General features: G+C 44.9%; 2 protein-coding genes across 3 annotated transcripts; one reads left to right on the top strand and one right to left on the bottom strand.

Moving 5' to 3' along the window:
- Positions 1-5,763: 5,763 nt before the first annotated feature.
- Positions 5,764-11,683, bottom strand: Acbd7 (acyl-CoA binding domain containing 7). The gene is made up of 4 exons (XM_013014632.1): positions 11,621-11,683; positions 6,251-6,368; positions 6,082-6,144; positions 5,764-5,995 (listed from the first exon to the last, which is right to left on the bottom strand). Exons 1-4 carry the CDS (start codon positions 11,630-11,632, stop codon positions 5,922-5,924), a joined length of 267 nt encoding a protein of 88 aa, XP_012870086.1. The 5' UTR covers positions 11,633-11,683; the 3' UTR covers positions 5,764-5,921.
- An 8,219-nt stretch (positions 11,684-19,902) lies between these two features.
- Rpp38 (ribonuclease P/MRP 38kDa subunit) lies at positions 19,903-25,227 on the top strand. 2 transcript variants are annotated; one of them, XM_013014618.1, is made up of 3 exons: positions 19,903-19,982; positions 21,819-21,881; positions 24,196-25,227. In XM_013014618.1, exon 3 carries the CDS (start codon positions 24,205-24,207, stop codon positions 25,033-25,035), a length of 831 nt encoding a protein of 276 aa, XP_012870072.1. In that variant the 5' UTR covers positions 19,903-19,982; positions 21,819-21,881; positions 24,196-24,204; the 3' UTR covers positions 25,036-25,227. The 2 variants fall into 2 exon arrangements, with proteins under 2 accessions (XP_012870072.1, XP_012870074.1); XM_013014620.1 differs by lacking the exon at positions 21,819-21,881.
- Positions 25,228-26,482: the final 1,255 nt, after the last annotated feature.

Below are 26,482 nucleotides of genomic sequence, written 5' to 3'. Positions count from 1 at the left end.
TTTTCCTGTTGGTTTTGTAACAGACAAAATGATCATACAATGCTCTTCTTGGTTATTCAAATAGTAGTTCATTAGTTTTAGTCAGAGATTGTAAATTTTTTTTTTACTATTGGGGGAATTTGTTACATTCTGATGTATTTCTTTATTCCAGGGGCTGTGGGCAGACAGGCAGGTAAAGCATACTTCTGGAAGGGTCCTTTATTAGAATCTAATCTCCCTCTCATTTGTGAGGCATTTACCAACAAAATTCATGCTTGATAATTTATTTTTTTCCTTCAAGTTTCTTTCTTGCTTGCTTGCTGTCCCTGAGTTCTTTCATTCAAACCTTGCACTCTACCACTTTGAGTCATGGCTCCACTTCTGGTGATTAATTGGAGATAAGAGTCTCACAGACTTCCCTGCCTGGGCTAGCTTTGTACTAGCTTTGTATTTCAGCTTCCTGAGTGGCTGGGATTACAAGCATGAGCCACCAATGCCTGGCTCAGTTTGTGTGTGTGCACGTGCATGCACCGGGGATCAAATTCCAGGGCTTTCTGCATGATAGGCAAACACTGCCACTGAACTCCATTCCCCCCAACTTCTTCAGTTACTTCAGTGGTGAAAATGACTGGCAGGAGGAATGCTTGCTATTAATTACAGCTTCACTGATATACTATGGTTTAAAGCTTGCCTAATTTTAAAAAATATACAAGAGTGCCATTTAATAAGAAAATATAATTAATGCTTTATTAAAAGATGCAGACCCCCTAGTTGTGAGCACAAAAACTGAAGGAGGATGTGAGGTCCTGAGTTCAAGACTCCATATTGTGCCATCTCCATTGATGATAGTCCTCCTTAGGACAAACGAGGTACAGGCTAGCCTGTGTGGTAGAGAGTAGTCAAGCATATGGCAAAGACTCTCTCAGCCTTACTCTGAAATAACTTGATGTAGGGAGAAAGCAAAGCAGCGATAGACCACGAAGAATGAAGAGAAAATGAAAAGCAGGAATAGGGAGGATTGGATGATCAACACAATGGCAGAGCACCTCCCAATGAGTTCCCCGGATGCCTGCGGCAGGGAACAAAGAGCCACTGTGTTCACCAGAGCTGTCTGACCCTCGAACTCTTGTCAATTCCCATCCTGTGTCTGATTAGTGCAATTCACTTTCACCATTTTCCTTCTTTCTCACAGATCTTTACAATAAAGTCCGCCGTTTAATGTGATTGATGTCTCTTCCTTACAGCCTACACTGCTTAGAATTGTATATTAAAGCATTAACTTTTGAAGCATCAATATGTGTACAATCCTCAAACCTCAATTCCTGGTTTTGTCACTATCTCAAAGTAACGTTATGTAGGGTCTTAGTGGCTAAGATTAAGAAAAGCATATAAAGAGACATTTTCCAGAATTTATCTCACTTTTTAACAAAGTACAAATAATACAAAATGAACTATTGGGAGGCTTTTTGAGTTAGACTTCACATAATAAACTTGACTTCGAAATAGCCTTGAACCAAGTCAATGGTTCATGCCTGTAATTCTGACTACTCAGGAGGCTGAGATCTAAGGATTACAGTTCAAAGCCAGTACTGGCAGGAAAGTCTGTGAGACTCTTTTTTTTTTTTTTTGTGGGTCGTGGGGCTTGAACTCTGGGCCTGGGCGCTGTCCCTCAGCTCTTCAGCTCAAGGCGAACGCTCTACCACTTGAGCTACAGCACCACTTCCAGTTTTCTGGTGGTTTATTGGAGATAGGAGTCTCACGGGCTTTCCTGCCCGGGATGGCTTTGAACCGTGATCCTCAGATCTCAGCCTCCTGAGTAGCTAGGATTACAGGCGTGAGCCACCAGTGCCTGGCAAGTCTGTGAGACTCTTAACTCCAATCAACCAACAAAAAGCCAGAAGTGGTAAAGTGCTAGCCTTGAGTGAAAAAGCTGAAGGAGAGCACCAAAACCCTGAGTTCAAGACCCAGGACACACACACACACACACACACACACACACACACACACACATGCCTCAATCACATTATGTTAAATGTTGCCTCTGTAAACATTTTAGTTTGAGCCTCCTCTGAAGGATTTGTATGAAAGTATTTAAACTGATTATTATTACCTTAAAAGTTGTTTAAGTCTTCCAAATGAGAGTCTCCTAAGAGACTCAGCAAGACTGCGTAGATTGCTTAGAGACACTTTCCAGGCCCAGAGTTCAAGCCCTAGAACCATCTCTCACACACACACACACACACACACACACACACACACACACACACACACACACCATGAGAATCTAGCTAATGCTCTCCCAGCTGAGCTATTTTGGCTCCAAGAGAATCTAGCTTCCTAAAAAACTGATTTGATTGATAAGAAATCAACTTTGATTGTCTTTTAATTAAACTTGACACAAATACAGATTCATGCAATTGTAAGAATTAATACAGGGATCCTAGTATATTTTTTTTGTTGTTGCTGGTCCTGGGGCTTGAACTCAAAGCCTGAGTGCTGTCTCTGCTCAAGTCTACTAGTGCTCTACCACTGGAGCCACACCTCTACATCTAGTTTTTTTGGTAACTTATTGGAGATAAGAGTCTTATGAACTTTCCTGTTTGGGCTGTCTTTGAACTGCGATCCCCAGATCTTAGCCTCCTGAGTAGCTATGCTCATGGACACAAGCCACTGGTGCCTGGCTCCATTATAGCTTTATATCCTTGTCCAAACTATAGTGTAATATTTCACCTAAGGTATTGACTGCTACAGACAAGACACAGAATATTCTAGGACCACAGGGGAGAGCCCTGTGGAGCCCTGTGTTGCCATTTCATGACTGAGCTGTAAGTCGAATTGTATAGCATTGCTATGCTTTGGGTCTTAGTTGTCCTTTTATGACCATATGTTCAAGTCTTCTGTCTCCAGCCTGTGGCACTGGAGGGAGGTGTGGCCTAGTGGGTCATTGGTGGGGGAGGGAGTGCTCTTGAAGGGGCTATTAACAGCCCATACTTTCCTTTCTCTTCTTTCCTGGCTAAAATGAGGTGAGTAGCATCCTCCGTCCATGATTCTCGGCCTCACTGTAGTCTGAAGACAACAGGATCACATGAGTATAGACTGACCATTCCAAACTTTTCAGCCCAGACAAGCCTGTCCTCAGATTGTTTAGCATTGGTATTCTGTCACAGCAGTGGGAAACCAAGTCACAGAATCACAACATTTTCAGATTGTTTTTTTGTACCCCACATAATTTTCTGGAAATTCTTCTCATACACGTAGAAGGTGTTTTGTTGTTGTTATTCTTTTTCTAAGCATGTAGAGTTTATTTTTCTTTTAAGCAAAGCCAAGTCCGTCTTCCATACCAACCCTGAACTCAGATGCAGGGAAGAAAGAAGGGAGAGATTTTTATTCTGAGATCTCAAGTAGGTTTTGTTTTTGTTTTGGTTGTAGGGCTTGAACTCTGGGCCTGGGCACTGTCGCTCAGCTCTTCAGCTCAAGGCAAGCACTCTACCACTTGAGCCACAGTGCCACTTCCGGTTTTCTAGTGGCTTATTGGAGATAAGGGTCTCCACGCACTTTCCTGCCTGGACTGGCTTTGAACCGTGATCCTCAGATCTCAGTTTCCTGAGTAGCTAGGATTGCAGGTGTGAGCCACCAGCGCTCAAGTAGGTTTTAGTAGTTAATATGGGATTATCTTCTTTCAAAGAACTTTTGAACTGTCAAAAGACTGAATGGTGGGCAGTATTATACCCTAGACTACAAATGAACACAGGAACACAGCAGTGGCATAATTTATCACTTGATAACTTCCCCCCCCCCACTGTTACTGGGTACTGAAGCATTAACTCAGAGTTTCACATTCTTTTTTGGGGGGGAGGGGGAGGTCCGGTCGTGGGGCCTGAACTCTAGGCCTGGGTGCTGTCCCTCAGCTCTTCAGCTCAAGGCTAGCACTCTACCACTTGAGCCACAGCTCCACTTCTGGCTTTTTTTTCTGCTTATGTGGTGCTGAGGAATCGAACCCAGGGCCTCATGCATGCAAGGCAAGTGCTCTACCACTGAGCCACCTTCCCAGCCCAGAGCTTCACATTCTTTTTCAGCTTATTTGCTCACATCTGGCACTGTACCACTTGAGCCATACCTTATTTCTGGATTTATGCTGGGTAATTGGAGGTAAGAGCCTCTTGGATTTCTCTGTGTGAGCTAGCTTCAAACTGAGATCCTCAGAACTCAGCCTCCTGAGTAGCTAAGATTATAGGTTTGAGCCACCAGAACCCAGCATTACATCTTAGTGGTCTATTTATCTCATACATAAAAGTTTTCAAAAAAAAATAGCTATTTCTTGGTGTGGGCTTTTCTTTCTTTGAAGAGCCATAGATAAAACATATTTCGTCTTTCCATTTCTTTTTTCTCTTTTTTCTTTCTTTCCTTTTCTTCCTTCATTCTTTCTTTACCCTTTTTCCCTTTTCTTTTCTTTTCTTTCCTTTCTTTCTATCGTGGTACTAAGGATGGAACTCAGGGCCTTGTACATCCCAGGCAAGCAGACTACTGTCCCATAGGTATCTTAGAAAACCAGTTCAGCTTATTTGTGCTATATAGCATTCGTTTATTTTTATAGCATGTAATCCTTGCAAAAACTCGGTGGAAGTAACACTTTTTTCCTTCTACAGGTAAGGCTTGACAACACTGACTCACTTTACTAGTAAGTACAGACAAGGCTTAACAGGTTAAGAAATGTCCCCGGGCTGGGAAGGTGGCTCAGTGGTAGAGCGCTTGCCTTGCATGCATGAGGCCCTGGGTTCGATTCCTCAGCACCACATAAGCAGAAAAAAAAGCCGGAAGTGGCACTGTGGCTCAAGTGGTAGAGGGCTAGCCTTGAGCTGAAGAGCTGAGGGACAGCGCCCAGGCCCACAGTTCAGGCCCCACAACCGGATCAAAAAATAAATAAAAGAAATGTTCCCAAATCATCTAATAGGAAGTCATGGGGTAAGAAGTGGAATCAGGAATACCTATCCCTTCAAGGTGATCAGAGGCGTCATCTTGCTATTGATTCCTTTGTTTTCTGAGGCAGTGTCTCACTATGTACTCCAGGTTGGTTTCAAATGTGACCCTCCTATCTCAACCTCCTGAGTGCTGGGACAACAGACATGTATCACTACACTCAGATCCCATTAATGTGTGTGTGTGTGTGTGTGTGTGTGTGTGTGTGCGTGTATGTGCCAATCCTTTTGAACTCAGACCTAGGCACTGTCTCTTGAGGTTTTTTTGCTCAAGATGAGAATCTCATGGGCTTGCTGGGCGCTGGTGGCTCACGCCTGTAATTCTAACTACTCAGGAGGCTGAGATTTGAGAATCACAGTTCAAAGCTAGCTGGGGCAGGAAAGTCCATGAGACTCTACTCTTCAATTAACCACCAAAAAACCAGAAGTGGAGCTATGGCTCAAAGTGGTAGAGCACTGGCTTGAGCACAATCACTCAGAGACAGAGCTCAGACCCTGAGTTCAAGTCTCACAGCCACCAAGAAAAAAAAGAAGAAAAAGAAGAGTCTGATGGACTTTTCTGCCTGGGCTGGCTTTGGACTGTGATCGTCAGAACTCAGCCTCCTGAGTAGCTAGGACTACAGGCGTGAACCATGGGCACCTAGCCAGCACCTATTAATCTTAATAAACCGTTTTTATTGCTTCAATAGCACTAGCTCATTATAGATGCACAAATAAGCCAAATAAGTCATCTTTGTTCAAGTTTTTATCTACATAGTCCAGAATAACAATTCTCTTTAAAAGAACTTTTAAAATCACCTGGCTTAAGTAGTCGAGTTCAGTTAACTATCTGTAGTTTCCAGATAATCCTAAGCATTATAGTTCACACAAAGAGCAAAGATACACCCAATTTACAGAGTTCACCACCCATTTCCCCCTAAATGCCAGGTTCTGACACCACCGTGAACATTTATCCTATGCTCGATTCTAAATTCCGTATTTTTCTATCAGCTCTTTTGCTTTAGAAACATAGGCAGTCATGGCATCTTCCTTGGATAGCCCTGGAAAGAGACAAACAGGTTATCTCCTTGATTGTACCATGGGAGGTTGAGAAGGGCTTTTGGAACTGGATTTCAGAGTTAAGCACCTTTTTGAAGGCTCCAGGCTTCCCATTTGGCTTTGCCCTTCAAGTCTAGCATGACTGGACACGCTGCCAAGAGAAGAGACAGGTGGTCAGGTGGATTTTGTGCTGTGCACACATAGCAACATTGGTCAAGCCAATCATGTGAGTGTTTCTTAAAGTGATGATATGATACCAATATTAATGTCTCCAATGATAGCTTGTTTGTAAAGCCCATAGAGTTCCTTCAGTTCTTCATCCTCTGGTCTTGTTTTCAGTTTCCTCACGTCTTCCGTGGCCCTGTCAAAGTCAGCCTAGTGCGAGAAACAAAGACACAAACACAAAAGGAAGCCCAGAGTGTATTTGCTAACGTTATGTATACCCATCATGATTTCTAGCTGTTCACGCAACTCAGAGAAGAGAGATGTTGCCAGTAGAATTGAACAATTACTAGTCTGCTTTCCCCATAATTATCCTAATTTATTTGGATTCTTAAGTACATTTCTTGTTACTTACCTGACAAAGTTCTTTGAGTTTGGAACTCAGGGTTTTGCACTCCCTTGGTTTGCTTGCTTACATGGTCCTCTACACTTGAGTCATAACCTCAGCCAGGTTTCTTACCAGTTACTTTGGAGATGGGCTTTTCTCTCCAACTGGCTTTGAACCATGATCCTCCTTAGCTCTCAGCCTCCTGACTAGCTAGGATTACAGATGCAAGCCACTGGTGCCTGGCTCAAAGTAACATTCTTATTATTGAACAGGTTCCAATTTACTAATTTTTCAAAAGGTCTTATGACCAAGATAGATGTTTTGATGAATACCATCTTCCTCTTCTTCCTAAATGCTGACTTTACCACACTAGGTTCCTGGTATACCCCCTGGTGCCCGTCAGTGCTTGTGTACCCATGTTCTACAGTCTCAGCCACTAGTTAGAGCACTAACTAGTTTCCAAAGAAAGATTCCTCACGTAGTTGAATGCTTGTCATTCCTTTCTGCACAGAACCCAAAACCTGTTAGACTTACTTTAACTGATTTCCACAAATGAGAAGCTGTTTATCTCCTTTGAACTGATTAACAGAACTTTGTATACGAATATGTCTAAATAGGAAATGCTGTCTGCCCTATCGTGGGCAAACACTGAAAAGCTGTGTTAAACTGATGTTACAGGCTTACTCCTGTAATCCTAGCTACTCAGGGGCTGAGATCTGAGGATTGTGGTTCAAAGCCAGCCCAAGCAGGAAAGTCCTTGAAACTCTTATCTCCAATAAACCACTAGAAAACCGGAAGTGGTGCTGTGGCTCAATTGGTAGAGTGCTCACCTTGAGCTGAAGAGCTGAGGGATAGCACCCAGACCCAGAGCTCAAACCCCATGACCGACAAAACAAAAACAAAAAACTGTGTTAATTGGCTTTCCATCACTATAAAAAAAACACTGGAGACTTAAGCCAAACTTTGGTGGTGTACACTTGTAATCCCAGATCTTGGGAGATAAATGCAGGAGGATGATGTATTTGAGTCCAATCTGGGCCAGGTAAAGTACTTACAAATGAAGTACCTGGCATAGGGCAGGTAATACAGGTAAAGTACTTACAAATAAAGTACCTGGCATAGGGCAACTGCTCAATAAAGTTTAGCTACTTTTTTTTTTTGCTATAAGGCTCTTAGAAATTCTAGCTACTCTGGAGGCTGAGATCTGAGAATTGTGGGCCAAAGCCAGCTCAGGCAGAAAAATCCATGTAATTCTTTGTTAACCATCAAAGAAGCCAGAAGTGGAACTGTGGTTCAGGTGGTTAAAGTGCCAACCTTGAGCAAAAAAGGCAAAGGACAGTGCTCAGGCTCTAAGTTCAAGCACGAGTACTATGTATGCACCCGCATATACATGCAAACACACACACGCACACACACACACAGGCTTTTTTTGGAGGAGTACTAGTTCTAGAAAAATCTGAGAAACTTAGTACAATGAAGCAAGACGTTCAAAACCCTTTCCATTTATGGTTTAACCAAAACTAAACCCTATAATTGTTTCTATGCCTTCCATTTTAAACATTGTCCAGAAAAATAATACAAACTAGAAATAAATATGTTGAACGAGGTCATCCGTAATTGCCTCTGATTATTGGTAAGTTGCCTGTTTTCTTTTAAAAAAAACTTTTAGATTCTCCCAGTTTTCTATTACATGCATGTATTGTGTGTCTATAGTAAGAACAAAATGAAAGTGCTAGTTGGTGCTACCCAGGACAGGGCAGGGCAGGGCCACTCAGGAGAGGCAGGATCGTCTTGTTTGGGTACATCCTATCTCAGGGGTTCTGGTTGCTGAGTCCTGTCCCACACCATTCTCCAGTAACACCAGCTCAACTCTCTTTTGGCAAAGCCAAGCCTTGATTAGCATTCTAAGGTTTCTCCAAAGCCACGTAAGCTCCCTGTGTTTCAGGAAGGAGCTTGTGGAAAGCTGTTCTTCATACTTTCAGGACCACGAAATCTAAAGTCACCTAGGGAATGTCTTGTGGTCCTCTATAAAAGAACAAGGCCCTGACACCATTTCCCCTGCTATTTCAGGCATCCTCTTCCCCCTCCCCCTCCATTTAGGGAACCCCATTTCAGAGCAGTGCTGAGCACCCCTCTCCCTTGGTCCCTCTTTCCCTTCCTGCAACCCCAGGTCTTTTCCTCTCTATACACTATGAACCTGAACCCGCTGCTATGGGGGGGGGGGCAGGTGAGGAGGGGAAACACTGGCTTTATGCGCATGGGCGTGCGCGCGCGCACACACACACACTCAGGTCTGAATTCAACTTCGAGGCACACTGCTGTGGGACTTCTACCCCAGGCACCTGTCTCCTCTGAGATGCTGCTTCAGAGGAGAAAGCACACAAGCGAGCAAGCAAATGCCACTGCAGATGGAGCGGAGCCATCCCTAAACCCAAAATCCCTACATCTGAAATGTTCCCAAACTGGAAACTTTTTGAATGTTGACATGATGTCACAAATGGAACATTCCACATCTGTCATCACATCAAAGTATACCTGTGGGGACAATATTCTATAGGACTCTATATGTGGATAAGGTGCGTGTGTAACACACACAGATTTGATTCCACGTTTAGGCTTGTGGCCCATCCCTAAGCCATTGTGTGCGCAGGCAAATATTCCAAAGTCTGAAGAGAGAAAATCAAAAGTCTGAAATACCTTGATGCCAAGAATTTTAGATAAGAGATGCTTCATTTGTCTCAGTCTTGGGGTGAGGGTATATTATTAGTATTACACACAGAATGCAAATATCTCCTCCTCCTTCTCCTCTTCCTCCTCCTCCCCCTCCTCTTCCTCCTCCTCTGCTTTTGGTACCCATCCAAGGGCTTGAACTCAGGGCTTGGGTACTGTCCGTGATTTTTTTTTCTCAAGGCTAGCACTCTACCATTTGAGCCATCACTCTACTTTTGGCTTTTTTAGTGCTTATTTGGAAATAAGAGTCTCATGAGCTTTCTTGCCTGGGCTTCAAACCACAATTCTTAGATCTCAGCCTCCGGAGACAGGAGATGGAGCAGTGAGATGGTGCTTTGCCAAGTCTGGAGCAGGTGCTGGTTTTCTTCAGCTGACAAGGGCCAGGAAAAGCTGCTCTAGGCTGGCTGAAGTTTACTAGAACTCAACATACAGGCTGGTATGCTTGTCTTTGATTATTACCCCACATATTTCATAACTAAGAGCATGCATAAGTATTCACCTTGTATCTACCTCCAGCCAAGCCTGGCAGACTGCTGGTAGGTGGCTAGAGCCTGACCTGAGCCCTGTCCTTGTTGGATGGATTGATGAGTGGGTAGGTCTTAGGAGGATCAGAGAAGTATTACACAGGTGAGACACCGCTTTAACTACATATTGCTGTTTACTTTGAACAAAGTGCTGGACGAGTCTCTGGTTGCTAACTTTCATGTGTGTGGGGTGGGTATGGGTTCATTAATTTGTTGAGGAATTTTAACCTCACTGAGTGATTTCGCAGCATCACATAGGAAGGAAACACGTCCAGTTAGGATGGCTGCCAATTTCTCCTAAAAGCTCTGCTGACAAAAGTAAACAAACATATTGTAATTTCCATATTAGATTGGGAAATGATAGCTGAATTAGCAATTCCATTTGCTTTGTTGCTTCCAGAAGAGTCTGCCAGTCTACTTCCTCTAGAATAAAGAAATAAAAGCTAGGTGCCAGTGGCTAAAACCTGTTATCCTAGCTACTGAAGAGGCTGAGATCTAAGGATTGTGATTCAAAGCCAACCAGGGCAAGAAAGTCTGAGACTCTTATCTCCAATTAACTACCAAAACAGCTGGAAGTGAAACTCTGGCTCTTAGTGGTAGAGTGTTAGCCTTGAGCAAAAGAAGCTTAGAGACAGCATCCAGGCCTTAAGTAGAGTTCTCTAGCCCCAGGACTGGCACAAAAACAAACAAATTAACTATTCAGGTCTTTGGATTTTAAATAAGTTCAAAGTGACTTGAACTTGACTCACATATATGAAGATATTTAAATGCTCAACAAGCTTATTCTATGCCAGCTACTGTTTTAAATGCCCATGTCACCATCTCTTCAAGTAACAATGTCACAGGCTAAGAAGGGGTATGGCATAGGATTGAACTTTCACAACTCTGTGTGTGTGTGTGTGTGTGTGTAGATCTGGGTGCATTTTGCTCAAGGCTGGTTGGTGTTCCACCATTTGAGCTACAGGTTCACTTCTGGCTTTTTGGTGGTTGATTGGAGACAAGAGTCTTACAGACTTTCCTGTCTGGGCTGGCTTTGAATCTCAATCCTCATATCTCTGTCTCCCAAGTAGCTGACATTATAGGCATGAATCACTCTCCCACAACTCTGAAATACATGTTTTTAGCGTCTTCTACAAGATAACATCTTACTTGAAGAAATTAAGTTTGCTCATTCCAGAACATGTTACACATTGAAAAATTTATATTTTAGCAGAATGTTTAACGATAAGAAATTGTTCAGAATAGAGGTAGGTACCGAAACAAAGCTGTTGCAAAAGGATCACAGCTGTATTCCGTGCACAATCGAGGCACCAGAGGCACAGGACAACAATACAAGGAACTCATCTATCCTGATAGTAGCGCTTAGTGCTAGGGCGAAGGGATTCCTGATGGTTATTTCTTCACGTTTGTTCTCTTTCCCAAAGGGTCCCACAGTGGGCAAGTCAATCGAGCGTTATTTCAGAGTCAGATCTTCACCGGGGCCGTGGTCTCCCCGAGATGGAAGGAACGGGGTGGAGTTGGGCTCCCTGTGCTCTGCCTGGGTTGATTTTCCACTCGGTAATTTAAACCGGTCCTTGGGGCCCAGAAGCGTTACCATGGAGGACCTGGCTGCTTGTCAACAGATGGCACCTTGCAGTCTACGGTGCAATCAAAGGGGCCCCTGGACAGGTGTGGGACTGACCTTAGGGTCGCCTTTGGGGACTCCTGGCGGGGGGGGGGCGAGGAAGGCTAGTAGCAGCTGCCCAGGGGTGGTCTCGCCCTGTCTTGCCCCATGGGCACGGTTCTGGGCCCGAGCATCCCTCCCCCACGGTCGTCCCCGTTACCTGCAGAGACATGGTGATGGATCCGGGCAGCCACCGCGCTCTGAGCGCTGGGACTCCGCGGCGGGCTGCTCCTTAAGGGGACAGCTCTACGCTCCCGGCTGCTCCCATTGGCTGAGCTCCGAGCCAGGCTGGCTCTCATTGGCTGGCGGAGTTGAAGGGCGGCTTTTGGTGGGGCGGGGCGGGGCGGGTGGGGCTCCAGCCCGGGGGGGGGGGGGGGGTGGTCCGGGAAACCCCGGCTTTAAGGCCAGCATTGCTGGCGCTGGAAAGACCACTGAGGACTCTTCGTCAACCCCTGGCCTTCTCCTTTTAGTGTGTGCCGACTTGAACTCAAGGCCTGGGTGCTGTCCCTGAACTTTCTTCCACTCAAGGCTATCGCTTGAGTCACAGCTTCAATTCCAGCTCTTAAGAGTCTCACGGATTTGACCTGTCCCGGCTGGCTTCGAACCCTGATCCTGAGATCTCAGGTGTGAGCCACTGGCTCCCAGCGCGTCGTCCTATCTTTTCTCCAGAGTTGCTTTCAGGTCTCCCCAGGACCCGGACTTCAGTTGGGATTCCCTCTCCTTGGAAACCTCTCTCTTCCACCTGGGCGGTGGGAAAATGATCCTCTGATCCTAAGAGGAGTCCATTTCCGATTCCGGAGAAAGGTGCCTGGGAGAAAAGAAACCTCCTGTAAGAGAGTGAATTCCAACGTCAAAGAAGAAGCCCCGCCCCCGAAACGTGCTAAGGAAGCTAGATCTAAATTGCTCTAAGATAATCGGGCGCTGGTGGCTCAGGTCTGTAAGCCTAGCTACTCAAGAGGCTCAGATCTGAGGATCATGGTTCAAAGCCAGCCTGGACAAGAAAGTCCATGAGACTCGGATGTCCAATTAAACAGCAGAAAACTAGAAGTGGAGCTATGGCTCAACATGGTAGAATGCTAGCTTTGAACCAAACAGGTCAGGGACAGTGCCCAGGCCCTGCGTTCAAGTCCTAAAACTGACAAAAAGAAATAAACTGATAAATATGAAAAACAAACATTGATTAAAAAAAGAAAATGATAAGTTATACAGGACTCTAGGCATCCATACACACAGCGAGACCAAAGGATATTCTTAGATGATGAAACCAAAAGCACAATGTGATGTGCCTCTGATCATATAAAATAATTTAGCTCAAGCCCCACGACCGGCAAAAACAAAAATAACATTTTCTGAAATGAACTCCAGGAAATAGAGTTTTCTTCCTTTGTTGTTATTTTTGTTTTATTTTCTTTTTGTCTTGTTCTTTTATCTGTCTTTGAGAGGGTACGGGGGGCACAGAAATGGAGGGACAAAGGGTGAACAAATGCAGCAATGGTACTCACTAGACACTATGCTGAAAATTAACTACGTAACTTGTAGGTGGGATGGGAGGGAAAAACGGAGAGAGTGAGGAAAGGGGTGCCATTATCCAAAAAGAAATGTACTCTTTACCTGGCATGTGTAACTATACCCCTTCTGTACACCGACTTTACAATAACAAGAAAAAAAATTAATGTGATACCTTTGCATTTGACTCTCATTTTTATTCCTCTTTGAAAATATATTTTATTCAGGAGGCTGAGATCCTAACATCACAGCTGGAAACCAGCTGGAGTAAGAACATCCCTGAGTCTCATTTCGGATGAACCACCCCAAATAATATCAACACAAAAAGAAAGTACATTTTTATGGTGAAATGAGTCTGTTTCCAACTAAAAGATTAAAAAACAAATCTTAGAGAAATGTTCTGGGCAGTGTGTGTGTGTGTGAGTGTGTGTGTGTGTGTGTGTGTCAGGACAAATGAATCTCAGAGCAGAACTATTAGTCCAGGGGTGGCCATTGAGAGAGGAGACATTCTGACATTAAAAGGAGATGAAAGACAAGAAAAGCTACACTGCAATCTTTTTCTATTAGTCTAGAATGTTCTCTAATGAGCTCCTTTTAATGCACTTTCTTCTTCCAAATTGCTGTCCTATATGGAAAAACCAGATTATTAAAAGACTCACCAACATGTTTCTTCATTGTCCATTTCCCAGTTCAGTGGAGACCTGTCCATTCTGCATCCTCTTCCTCCTCTCCCAGCCTGTTCACCTCAGGGTACAGGTTACTGTTCGGGTCTAGACCCAGCTGCTGACATTCCATTGAGTGCTGAGCACAGAAAGCACTCACCACACCTGTTATCCCGCCTTTGGTTCACAGAGAGTTTTATGTTTGCTATTGTGCAAGTATTATGAACAGTCAAATCCCATCAAGCTCTTTTCCTCCTTCCTGGCTGATGGATGGGTGTGTGGTACAACCCTTCATGCTGTTACCCAGAAATTGCTTGACGCCCAGGAATCCCACACATTCACAGACCTGAAGTCTGCTCATCATTAAAGTCTATTCTTGTAACTGATTTAAAAGACTGTGTTTTTAACTATTGTCATTATATATTACATAGCAAGAACACACATAGAGCAAAGGTTAGAAGGCCTGGGGGGTGGGGGGCAGGGGGGATCTAATGGTTGCCAGGTGCCAGTGGCTCATGACCGTAATCCTAGCTATTCAGGAGGATCATAGCAAGAAAGTCTGTGAGACTCTTATCTCTAATTAACCACCAAAAAGCTGGAAGTGGAGCTATGACTTAAGCATTAAAGCACTAGCCTTGAGCATAAAAGGTCAGGGACAGTGCCCAGGCCCTGATTTCAAGCCCCAGGACCCACACATACATGAAATAATCTGATGGTCAATTCCTTTACATTCTTCTATTTCAGTTTCTGTTGCATTTTTCATTGGATGTGCAGTTGTTTCATTAAAAGTTTATAGCTACTGACACAACTTATCACCCTGAATTCATTATCTGGAATCTTCCATTACTGTTGGGAAAAGCATATACATTTTTAATTTTTTTATTTTATTTTTCGTTGGTTGTGGAGCCTGAACTCTGGGGGCTGCCCCTCAGCTCTTCACCTCAAGGGTAGTGCTCTACCACTTGAGCCATAGCTCTGCTTCTGGCTTTTACTGTTTATGTGGTGCTGAGGAATTGAAAGCAGGGCCTCATGAATGCAAGGCAAGCACTCTACCACTGAGCCACCTTCCCAGCCCCAAAGCATACAAATTTAACAACAGAACTATTCTAGAATTAATATAATAAAGCCTTTTGAGACAGTGGATTTTTTAAACGGGTTTTCCAAATGAGTTGGAAACTAACCTTGTAAAGTATTTATAGCTTTTCTGAGTAGAACTTTTAATTTCCTATCTATAGTTGTTGTTTGTTGTTGTTGTTTTTGGTCCGGTCGTGGGGCCTGAACTCTGGGCCTGGGTGCTGTCCCTCAGCTCTTCAGCTCAAGGATAGCGCTCTACCACTTGAGCCACAGCGCCACTTCCGGCTTTTTTCTTTTTGCTTATGTGGTGCTGAGGAATCGAACCCAGGGCCTCAGGCATGCAAGGCAAGCGCTCTACCACTGAGCCACCTTCCCAGCCCCTCCTATCTATAGTTTTAAAGCATAATCAAGTATCCCACTGGAGTATAGTAGGCAGTTGGAAGAATATTTGAAACTAAATTGATAGGAAAATTGAGATTTATTTTCAAATTGTTTGCCTGTTAAAGACAGAAAAATATTTGTGATTGTTGTGTGTCCTTTCTTATATGGCTACTAACTAAAACAGTAGACAAGTCTATCTCCCTTTGGTCATGGAGGCTCCATGTTCAAGACAGCTTTGACAAATTTGATGCTCTGCTTCTCTCTCAGGCACAAATCACTGAGTACAGTATTGCTGTCACTCCCTTTTTGTTTAAGATATATAATTTAGTGTTTTAAAATACTTATGAAGTTTGTGACAAACTAAAAAGGCTGCACAACTGACTGAAATAAAACACTTGAGATAAATTTGGCGGTAGAGATTGAAATCTCCAAAAGATGAACATTTTTCTCTCCTAATTTTATCAATTGAAATGCCTGTGTTCATTCCTAAAACATGCTCTGCCAATTATAAAATGCTTATTTTAAAATGAAATCTATATATTGACTTATCAATCATCTATTGTGCAGTCAAAATTAGAGTTCTTTGGTTTGAAGACTACATTTAGAGCCTTTCAAGATAACTTTTAAGACTTCTTTAGCTCTGTGGGTGGTATTTTCATGCAAATAAGTAAGGGTGGGTTTTTATTTTGTAGAAGTTTTGGGTCATGTTTTAATGCTCTTTGTATGGCAGTATGTATATAATGTGTTAAGTTCTTCAAGAATCTCTCCTTAAAATTTTGAATACTTTTGTGCAACTGTGTTTTGAATAAAGTCATGACAGTGTTAAAAACAAATTAAAAAAATTCAGTACTCCTGATCATTCTTTCATCGTTTCTGACTATTCCCTGGTTTTTGTGATTGCTGTAACTTAAAATTGCTTCAAATAAATTGAAGATTTGTTATAAAAAATAAAACCTTTGTAAGTTATTCAAAACGTTTGTAAGTTATTCAAACACCTGATTTGCCTGTATTGGGGCCTGAACTCAGAGCCTGATAATCTAATTTAGCTTTTTGTCCTCATGGACTGAACTCTACCACTTGAGCCATGCCTCCACTTCCAAGTTTTGCTGGTTATTTGGATATAACAATTTCATGGAATTGTCTGCCCTGACTGGCTTCAAACTGAGATTCTTAGATCTTAGCCTCTGAGTAGCTTATAGGCATGAGCCACCGGTGACCAGCCCTGATATTTTAATGGATAAAGTAAGTTGTTAATAAAAAAGTAACAGTAATTACTAAAAGTAAAATGGATTATTCAGTATGGAATATGAAATTTGTAAGAGTTAAAAGCCAGATTTTATGCAGGTCCTGGAGCTTGAACTCAGGGCCTGGGCACTGTCCTTGAGCTTCTTTTGCTCAAGGCTAGCACTCTACCACTTGAGCCACAGCGCCACTTCTGGCTTTTTCTGACTAGTTTATTGGCTGTTAGAGTCACAGACCTTTCTACCCAGGGTTGGCTTTGAACTACAATCCTCTGATCTCAGCCTCCTGAGTGGCTAGGATTACAGGCATGAGCCATTAGCTCCTGGCTAAAGCTGGATTTGTTTTTTGGTTGAAATGTTTATGCAATACAAATGGGAGAGAAATGACCTTTCAAATATAGTTATTCATTTTTAGCAAAAATTCTTGTAGAATTTTATCATCTTAAAACAGAACATAAGCCCTAAAATCATAGAAGCTATATTTATTTTTTTATTAACTTAATTCTGCCATGGCTGTCACTGGATTTGTCACAACTGAGTTTACTATGCAGTTACAATGGGCCCAGCAAAATGCTAAGCAGTTTATATGGATCAGCTCTTCTAATCCCCATAATAGGTACTATTTTTATAACCTCATAGAGGATAATTAATTACCTAGGGCCATATGCTAGTTATGAAATTAAGATTTCAAACTGGGTAACCTAGCTCCAGCCATGTAACTGGAAGACTGATAATCTGTTATCAATCTGGAACTTCAAAGGAAAAAATAGAAATGTCCTTCCCATTTCTCTAGATGACTCCTTCTCCTCCTCCTTTTCCTCTTCATCCTTCTTGTTTACTAAATTAAGATCTTGTCCTATTGCCCAAGCTCATGTCTTGGAATCCCTATGTAGTCCAGGCTGAGACTGGCCTAGAACTAAGGGTCCTCCTGCTTTAGTATCCTAAGTGCTAGGATTTACAGGTGTGTATGTATGTGTGTATGAGAGTCTCCATACCAGCTTTGAATATGTATTTGTTTTGGGAACTACATGACATTTTTAGCTTATCATAGGGAACTCATATTTTTTTCCTTTGCCAGCCGTGAATCTTGGACTGAGGGCCTTGGTGCTGTCCCTGAGGTTTTGTGCTGAAGACTAGTGCTGTGCCACTTCAACCTTAGCTTCACTTCTTACTTTTTGTTTAGTAGTTAATTGGACGTAAGAGTCTCACAGCTGCCCAAGCTGGCTTTGAATTGTGATGCTCAGACCTCAGCTTCCTGAATTGCTAGGATTATGGATGTGAGCCACTAATGCTCAGTTAACATGATTGAAATTTTGAAGCAAACAAAAATCTATATATAAGCCAGGTGCCGGTGGCTTATGCCTGTAATCCTAGTCACTCAAGAGGCTGAGATCTGAGGGTTGTGGTTCAAAGCCAGCCCAGACAGGAAAGTGTATGAGACTCTATCTCCAATTAACCACCAGAAAACTGGAAATGGCACTGTGACTTAAGTGGTAGAGTGCTTGCCTTAAGCTGAAGAGCTCAGGGACAGTACCCAGGCCCAGAGCTCAAGCACCATGACCAACTCCCCGCCCCCCCCAAAAAATCTACATATACACTCACACTCATTGTAACCTATTTCTTAATTATCTAATTGTATTTTTTAATCACGTCGTATTTTCTCCTGTGTAACTTTGGAATAATCTTTGACCCAAAGTAACGATTTTTATTTCATTAATTTTGTGGTTAAGTACCAAGTAAGTGTTGAAAATGGAAAATACAGGGGAAAAGCCTGGCACAGTACCTCACACCTGTGATCCTGGCTACTTCGGAATTGAGATCAAGATAATCAAAGTTTGAGGCCAGCCTAGGCAAAACGTTTTTGAGACCCTATCTCAACCAGTAGCTAGGCATGAGGATTGGCACCTGTTATTGAGCTATGAGGGAGGCTAAGATAAGGAAGATTGCATTTCCAGGCCAATCTAGACAAAAGTGTTCATGAGATCTCACCTCGAAAGAAAAGGCTGGGGGTCAAGACATAGGCCTGTCATCCCAGCTACAGTAGGAAGCATAAATAGGTGTATCATGTTCCAGGCTGGCCCAGGCAAAGAGCAAAATAACCAGAATAGCTAGTCACCTACAGTTCACTTCTCTAATCCAAGCTACTCAGGAGGCTGAGATCTGAGGACTGAAGTTAGAAACTAGCTCAAGCAAAAGTGTCGAAGACTCCATCCCAATTAATCAACGAAAAGCCAGACTAGAGGCACTGTGCAAGTGGTAGAGGTATACTTATGAAGCAAGACAACCTGACTTCACACTCCAGTATTGGAAAACATGCGTGTGCGCGTGTGCACATACACACACATTTCAAAAATAAACTGAAAAACAGAACGACTCGGACCATGGCTCAAGGGATCGATTGCTTGCAAGACTGGGGATCTCAGGTCAATCCTCAGAACAAGAAAGAAGGAAGAGAGGGAGGAGGAAAAGAAGGGAAGGTGGAGGGAGGAGGTTCCCTAGGCTACGCCAGAAGCAACCCTCTGTCTTCCAAATTCTTACTAAGTGTAGATCAACAGATTAAAACAACAACAACAAAAACTCCAGTCTCTAAATTAAGATTCTAGTATTTTACCAATCGTCCCCAATTACCTAGCGTCTGTTCATAAATTTGTCTCCATTTTGGGTGGGCAACTAGAGCAGACAGTTGGTCGAACATTCTGGTTTATTTTTTTTTTGGGGGGGTGGGGTCCGGTCATAGTCCTGAACTCTGGGTCTGGGCGCTGTCCCTTAGCTCTTCAGCTCAAGGCTAGTGCTCTACCACTTGAACCACAGCGCCACTTCCGGCTTTTTTCTTTTTGCTTATGTGGTGCTGAGGAATCAAACCCAGGGCCTCATGCATGCAAGGCAAGCGCTCTACCACTGAGCCACCTTCCCAGCCCAGGTCCAACGTTCTGGAACACTGCTGCGGACCAGTTAAGTAAACCCCTTCTCTTTCAGTGGGCCCGGGATTCCCTATTGTCCGCGAGCACTTGGTTTACCGAACCCTTTAGCCCCCATTTATTTGATGATCCTGTTGCTGGGCAACCCGCAGGAATTCGCTGGACACAGGGACAAAGGCCCAGGGGTTGGGATTTTGTGCGCCCCCAACGAGAAGAGGTAGGAGGCGAGGATCCCAAGGCGCCCCACGGTAGAAACTCCGACGAGAGACTAGAGGGGAATGATGCTCAGAGGGAACAAGGCTCCAGTCGCTCCTCAACCAATCAGGCGCAGAGACCGCGAGCCGCAGGTTACCTTGGCAACCGCAGGATATCGCGAGACAGGGACTGCGCTTGCGCACGGCCGCTTTAGGCTGTCTGCCCATCATCTACGTTGAATCCTAAATTCAGATTTGCTTTACGATCGCCTTTGCCTCCTCGTTTCAGGTCGCGTGATAACTGTGGCCAGACTTCCCCTAGGGGTGGACCTGACGTAGAGTGATAAAGCACGAGAGTCAGCTTCCACGACCCGAACTCGCCACGCCTACCCTGTTTGGAAGGCGGGGCAGCGGCGAGGTGCGGGCTCTGCGCACGCGCCCTGGCGTGTCTACGGCGCAGGCGCATGCGCAACCGGGGGCGGGGTCCTGCGCAGATGCTGGTTCCGGCTGTGGCTCCCGGGTCGTGAGCTCGTGGTGGGCGCCCAGGTAGGCTGGGGGGGCGGGGTAGGGGGGATAGGAGGGGATGGAAGGGATCTTGCTCCGGGTGGGCCGAGCACAGGGAGGGAATTAACCCCAGACCGGGAATGCTGCCTCCGGCGATCGTCGCGCGAAGCCGCTCCTTCTGGGCCTGCTCTCTCCGCAGCCGCCCTGCCTCCTAACGCAGGACCCGATGCATTCGCCTCTAGTCTTCTCCCCGTCTCCCACTTCCCTTCCGTACCCGAACTACTCCGGGGACATCGATCTGTGCTGCTAAATCTCATGCAGAATGCCTTGCCTTTGTGCTCCATCTTCCTAATCCTGCCACACCTTTGCCTTAGACGTCGCCATCGCATCCTCTGCAGCCTCGCCAGCGTCAATACCAGCCTGGATGTCTTCGCCTGTTTCTTAGGCTCGCGCTCTGCCCTAGCAACATTGGTTAGTTAGCACCTCTCATTCTGCCCCCCACCCCCTGCGTTACAGTCTCCTTGGTAGGCAGTTACAAAATCGCTTCTTCAAGGCCTCCCTATCCCGACGCCCTAAATTAGGCCCTGGCGTTGTCATCCCTAAGGCGTCTTGTAATGCAGTATTTGGGTTTGACCCCCAGGCTTCATGCTGGCTTAACCTGGCACGGATATCTTCAGCAAGCTTCCAGCCTTGTTTTCCTTTGGCAATTTTTAGGATTAGGGTCTCCCTTCCCCAAGCTTGGGCTTGGGTCTCACCCCCAATCCACCTTTTCCGTTTACTCTCTTCCCTGAATCACAGGTGAGTCACCCTGTCCAACTTCCCTCTGTAGGCATCTCCCACTTTTCTGCCCAGGGTGGCTTGGTAGTCCTAATCTTAGGATGACTGACAGCTATGTGTTGGGCAGTGTCAGGAACATCAGACTTGGAACTGTGATCATCTGGTTCTCAGACTCCTAAGTAGCTAGGATCATAGGCATAGGCCACCTATAACCCAGCATCTTTGATTGTTTTACCTGTTGATAGGCCTTCATGGACTCCATGCTCACTGAGATCAGTGAGTTGGTTTTGCCCAACATTTTCAATACACTGTGGCCTGATGCATCATTCATAATCCATAAATACTTGTTGATGAGTAAGAGTGGTGTGATAACGAGGGTAAGTGTAGTATTCTAGGGAGAGGAAATAAGATAGAAAGACACAGGGATAGCCAGGCGCTGGTGGCTCATGCCTATAATCCTAGCTGCTCAGGAGACTGAGATCTGAGGATCACAGTTCAAAGCCAGCCCGGGCAGGAAAGTCTGTGAGACTCTTATCTCCAATAAACCACTAGAAAACCGGAAGTGGCCCTGTGCACAAGTGGTAGAGATCTAGCCTTGAGCTGAAGAGCACAAGGATAGCATCCAAGCCCAGAGTTCAAGCCCCACAACTGACCCTCCACCCCCTCCCCCCCAAAAAAAAGTCACAGGGATGAGAAGCTGGGACCTTGTTAAATACTACAGGCCCAAAGCTGGGTGTAATTTGTGTGAAAGGAGAAAGGCTGGTAGAAAATGGGGCCAGCATGTCGAGAGCCAGTAGAGGCTTCCACACTAAGCTCTAAACATACCTTGCCTTGGTCTTGGCATTCTACCATACCATACCAGAGGTATGACCATACCTCTGAACCTGCTTTTTGATGGTTAGAGGTGAAGACTTGCAGACTTTTCTGTCTAGGCTAGCTTTGAAGCAAAGTTCTTCATATCTAAGCCTCCTAAGTACCTAGGGTTTACAAGCATGAACTACTAGTACCCTGCTGAAGCTATTCTTAACAGTACTTTTTATTGTATTATATAGTTCATGAGCTTCTGCTTTCCCACCTTTTTTGATTCTTTTATCTCACCAGATTTTAGAGAGCAGAAAAGTTAATTCCTTTCTTGCTGTTTCTCTGCTCCGGAGCACACCCATTGTAAGTATTTATTGCATGCATGCCGATTGGGTGGTGAAACATAGTAACTGACCTGCAGACTGGCCAGAACACTGGCTATTTTGTTTTGCTCCCCATCACTTCTTCCCCTGTGTGCCTGGTCTCTTACAGTCTGGTGGCAGCTGCTAGGGGCAGCTTGCCTTGTTTCTGGATGATTTCCTGAGCTTGAGGGGAGCAGGAGCTATTGAGATGGGGCAGGGCTTGCCAGGGGGCAGCATCAAAGGAAGCTGCTCTGGTAGATGTCTCCAGCTGTGTGGGCAGCACTTACTTGACCAGTACTACCTCTTACCTCTCACCCCAGGATAAGTTTTCTATGGGAAGGTGATCAGGAGGATCAGCGACCAGGTGATATCAGACTTTCCACGCCTCCACCCCTTTGTGGTAAAAAGTTATTCAGATAGCTTTTTATGATCCCAGATAACTTGGCCATACTTATAGATATTCTGGTTCATAGCACTGGGGTGAGAACCAACCATCAGTATGGTTTGATTTTGCTCAGGGTACTGGAGTTTTGAGCTCAGTGCCTTGTGCTTGTTAGGCAGAAGCTCTGCCACTTGAGCCATGTCCTTAGCCCTCTATTTTCAGAAGCCACAGGTTAATGTTGGGGTACAGCCCTCTATTTTCAGAAGCTACAGGTTAATGTTGGGGTACAGCTCTGACTGAAAGAGAAAGAAAAAAAGCCAGGGGTTGATGGCTCATGCCTGTAATCCTAGCTACTTAGGAGGCTTATATCTGAGGATCCACAGTTCAAAGTTGCAATAAAAAACCAGAAGCAATGCTGTGGCTTAAAAGCGGTAGAGCACTAGCCTTGAGCAAAAGAGCTCAGGGACAGCGGCCAGGTCCTGAGTTCAAGCCCTGCAATTGCGAACCTCAACCAGCCCCCCAACCAAAAAACCCTCAAAAATAGTGACTTTGGGCAGTGGGTTATTTCCTCATTTACACTAGGGAATTCTATAGAAATGTTAAAGAGAATCAAGTACTACATGCAAAGAAAAAACAGTTCCCATAGGAAGTATACATGCTCAGAGCCACTCCACTGCTAGCTAGCTTTTCAGCAGCAGAGTCTTGTCTGGAGCTTCTCAGCAGAGGAACATTGCCAAGTAGGGCTCTGTGAATCATTCTCAGCCTAGGAAGAAGGGAAGGAAGAAAACAGTGAGAAGAAAAAGGAATGTGCAGTTGCTTTGGAGGAGGATGAACAGAATATGTTCCTTAGACCTGAGGTCTATAATAGTTCCCCTTGGAAGTGGTGCTGTAGCTCAAGTGGTAGAGCGCAAGCCTTGAGCTGAAGAGCTGAAGGGACAGTGCCCAGGCCCAGGGTTCAAGCCCCACGGCCGACAAAAACAAAAAAAAGTTCCCCTGTAAGGACTGCATTCCGTTTCCCTGGTTTTCATGAGATTGGCAGCCACTTAGCTAGTTGAGAGAGAATACAATGAGAGAATATGCCTGCATGTATAGCAAATGTTTAGAGTACTTAGCTCTTAAAAGCTGACTCTGAAGTCAGGCGCTGATGGCTCACGCCTGTAATCCTAGCTACTCAGATGGCTGAGATCTGAGGATCGTGGTTTAAAGCCAGCTTGGGCTGGAAAGTCTGTGAGACTCTTATCTTCAGTAAACCACCAGAAAACTGGAAGTGGCTTTGTGGTTCAAGTGCCTTGAGCTGAAGAGCTGAGGGACCGACCGTGCCCAGGCTGAGTTCAAGCCCCATGATCAGTTAGGAGTTCCATGTGCTTTACAGGTGACAAGGTCTGCTGGCATATGTAGGGTCTTATTTACCAACAGATGTAGGATATGCTGCACCCTTAGAGGTGCTCCGTGCATGTTTGCTGAATGAACTAAGCTGAACTAGAAAGCAATTTAGAAATGCCAAACCTATAAGCTTAATTCATTTTGCATGGGGCGAGGGGTGTAGCTCAGTGGAAGAATACTTGTGTGTCATATCCAAGGCCGTGGGCTCAATCCTCAACAGTGCAAAGAAAAAGGTAAGGAGCAAGTAGAGAATATATGTATTTTGGGGCAGTATTGGGTTTTGAACTCAGGGCCTCACACTTGGTTGATAAGCACCTTAGCCACTTTGAGCCATATTCCCAGCCAGAAGTGGATGAGCACATAAGTTTCATTACAAAGGCAGTAATACACATACCCACATTGCCTGAACATGAAGACCACATTGCACTAACAATAAAAGGAAGCAAATGAGAGAAGTGAAGTGAGTGCTTCCCTCCATTGGCTCTGGATTCCTCAGGCACTCTCAAGGCTAATAGGGCTGTCCTGTGCTCACTTTTCTTCCCTGTGAAAGGTTTTCAAGATGGCTGAGGCACCTCAAGCACCCCAGCGGGGATCTGTGCGCAAGGCGAGACCACTGGTGGTGAAGACATCCTTGAACAACCCGTACGCCATCTGCTGGAGCACCCTGCAGAGAGAGGACATGTACTTCATACTGCAGACTATCGAAGACAGATTTGTGTCTGTTGGACTTCAGAAAGTTGAGGACCACAAGAAAAGGAGGAAGCAGAGCAGAGAAAGATGCAGCTCAGGGGTTGATGGAAGTGAGGGTCCCAAGGAGAAGCCTGAGGCTGGCCAGCAGGTGTCCGGGTGGTCACCCTTGCACATCAGGAGGCAACTGGCTATTGGCGTCAACGAGGTCACCAAGGCCCTGGAAAGGGGTGAGCTGCTCCTGGTCCTGGTGTGCAAGTCTGTCAAACCCGCCGTCATTACTTCCCACTTGGTCCAGTTGAGCTTAAGCAGAGACGTTCCCGCCTGTCAGGTTCCCCGGCTCAGTGAAAGATTGGCCCCCGCCTTGGGATTAAAATGCCTGCTGGCCTTGGGGTTCAAGAAAAACACTGCCGACTTCGCTGAGCAAGTGAAAGCCATCCTCCCCAGGGTGCCCAGCTTGTACGTCCCATGGTTGCCGGACAGACTCGGAGCTGCTGAAGATGGTGACACCGAATCCTCAGAAAATCAATACAAAGAGAGTTTGGAAACTTCATCTGAAGACCTGGGAAAATGCAAGAGAAAATCTGTGGAAGGGAGGGAGGCTTTCTGTGTCGCCTTGCAGCCCCTTAAAGTGAAGAAACTCATTCCTAACCCTAATAAGGTTAGGAAGCCACCCAAAAATAAGAAACCCACTTCAAAGTAATCCCAAAGGAAGCTTCATTCCCTAGTAGGAATTGTTCATTCATACCTTATTAGGAAGCACTAAAACAAATGCAGTGTTACGTACTCTTCGGATGTAATGTTATTTATGCAGCCTTAGGATGTAACAAAGGATGTAATAAAGTGTTGGTTACATATTCACAGGATGTAATAAAACAATAGTTATGTATTCTTAGGATGTGGCCTGTTTCTTCTGGCTGTATGAGTCTTTTCTATGACGCATGGTGAAACTTAAAACTTTTTGTCAGTTGTGGTGCCTGAACTCTGGGGCCTGGGCGCTGTCCCTCAGCTCTTCAGCTCAAGGATAGCACTCTTACCACTTGAGCCACAACTCCACTTCCAGCTTTTTCTGCTTATGTGGTGCTGAGGGATCAAACCCAGGGCCTCATGCACGCAAGGCAAGCACTCTACCACTGAGCCACTTTCCTAGCCCCCAACTTAAAACACTTTTAAGTGCAGAAAATATCCCAAAATATGAATACAAAACTTTATTGGAGGTAATGCCCATGCTTGGTTAGTACAATGCGTGTGAGCATATGGGTGCTCAGACACTTGACATTTTTCTTTCCTACATGGGAAATGGGCCACAGAAGACAGGTCTAAGCTTGTGGATGGAAGGATTAGTAGGCATGAGGAGTAGAGTTGTTACCTACTAGCTAGTCAACACATGGTGTCCAGAAACAAAAATATTCTTAAGATCAATTTGGCTTTTTCTGTAGGTAGGCATACAAAGAGACTTGGGACAAAGGCTTAATGTGGATAGAGAAGAGCCAGCTTAGTAAGTAAGGATTCATTCACTGTACGTGGTTAATTTACTTCCATGGAAATTGAACATACACTATGCTAGGACCGGGCACTGGTGGCTCACGCCTGTAATTCTAGCTACTCAGGAGGCTGAGATCTGAGGATTGTGGTTCAAAAGCCAGCCCAGGAAACTCAGACTCCAATAAGCCACTCAGAAAACTGGAAGTGGCGCAGTGGCTCAAGTGGTAGAGCGCTAGCCTTGAACTGAAGAGCTGAAGGACAGCGCCCAGGCCCAGAGTTCAAGCCCCAAGACCAGCAAAAAAAAAAAAGGCTGGGAAGCCAGGTGCTGGCAGCTCATGCCTGTAATCCTAGCTACTTGGGAAGCTGAGATCTGAGGATTGCAGTTCCAAGTCCAGCCTAGGCAGGAAAGTTTGTGAGGCTTATCCCCAATAAACTACTCAGGAAAAGCTCGAAGTGGTGGTGTAGCTCAAGTGGTAGAGTGCTAGCTTTGTGCAAAAGAACTCAGGGACAGGGGCTGGGAAGGTGGCTCAGTGGTAGAGCACTTGCCTTGCATGCCTGAGGCCCTGGGTTCAATTCCTCAGCACCACATAAGAAAAAAGCCGGAAGTGGCACTGTGGCTCAAGTGGTAGAGTGCTAGCCTTGAGCTGAAGAGCTGAGGGACAGTG

The sequence above is a fragment of the Dipodomys ordii genome, unplaced genomic scaffold, assembly GCF_000151885.1.
Source record: "Dipodomys ordii isolate 6190 unplaced genomic scaffold, Dord_2.0 Scaffold24, whole genome shotgun sequence".
NCBI lineage: Eukaryota > Metazoa > Chordata > Mammalia > Rodentia > Heteromyidae > Dipodomys > Dipodomys ordii.
Note: the sequence above shows the minus strand (reverse complement) of the source record. Positions and strands in the feature narration are given on the sequence as shown.

Excerpts from the sequence above, each read along its gene's own strand:
- Acbd7 (XM_013014632.1), bottom strand. Across the intron at positions 6,145-6,250 it reads CATTGGAGACATTAATATTG|CGTGTCCAGTCATGCTAGAC; the intron begins GTATCATATCAT and ends TTCTCTTGGCAG. Across the intron at positions 5,996-6,081 it reads AGCCTGGAGCCTTCAAAAAG|GGCTATCCAAGGAAGATGCC; the intron begins GTGCTTAACTCT and ends GTCTCTTTCCAG.
- Rpp38 (XM_013014620.1), top strand. The coding sequence starts at position 24,205 with ATGGCTGAGGCACCTCAAGCACCCCAGCGGGGATCTGTGCGCAAGGCG.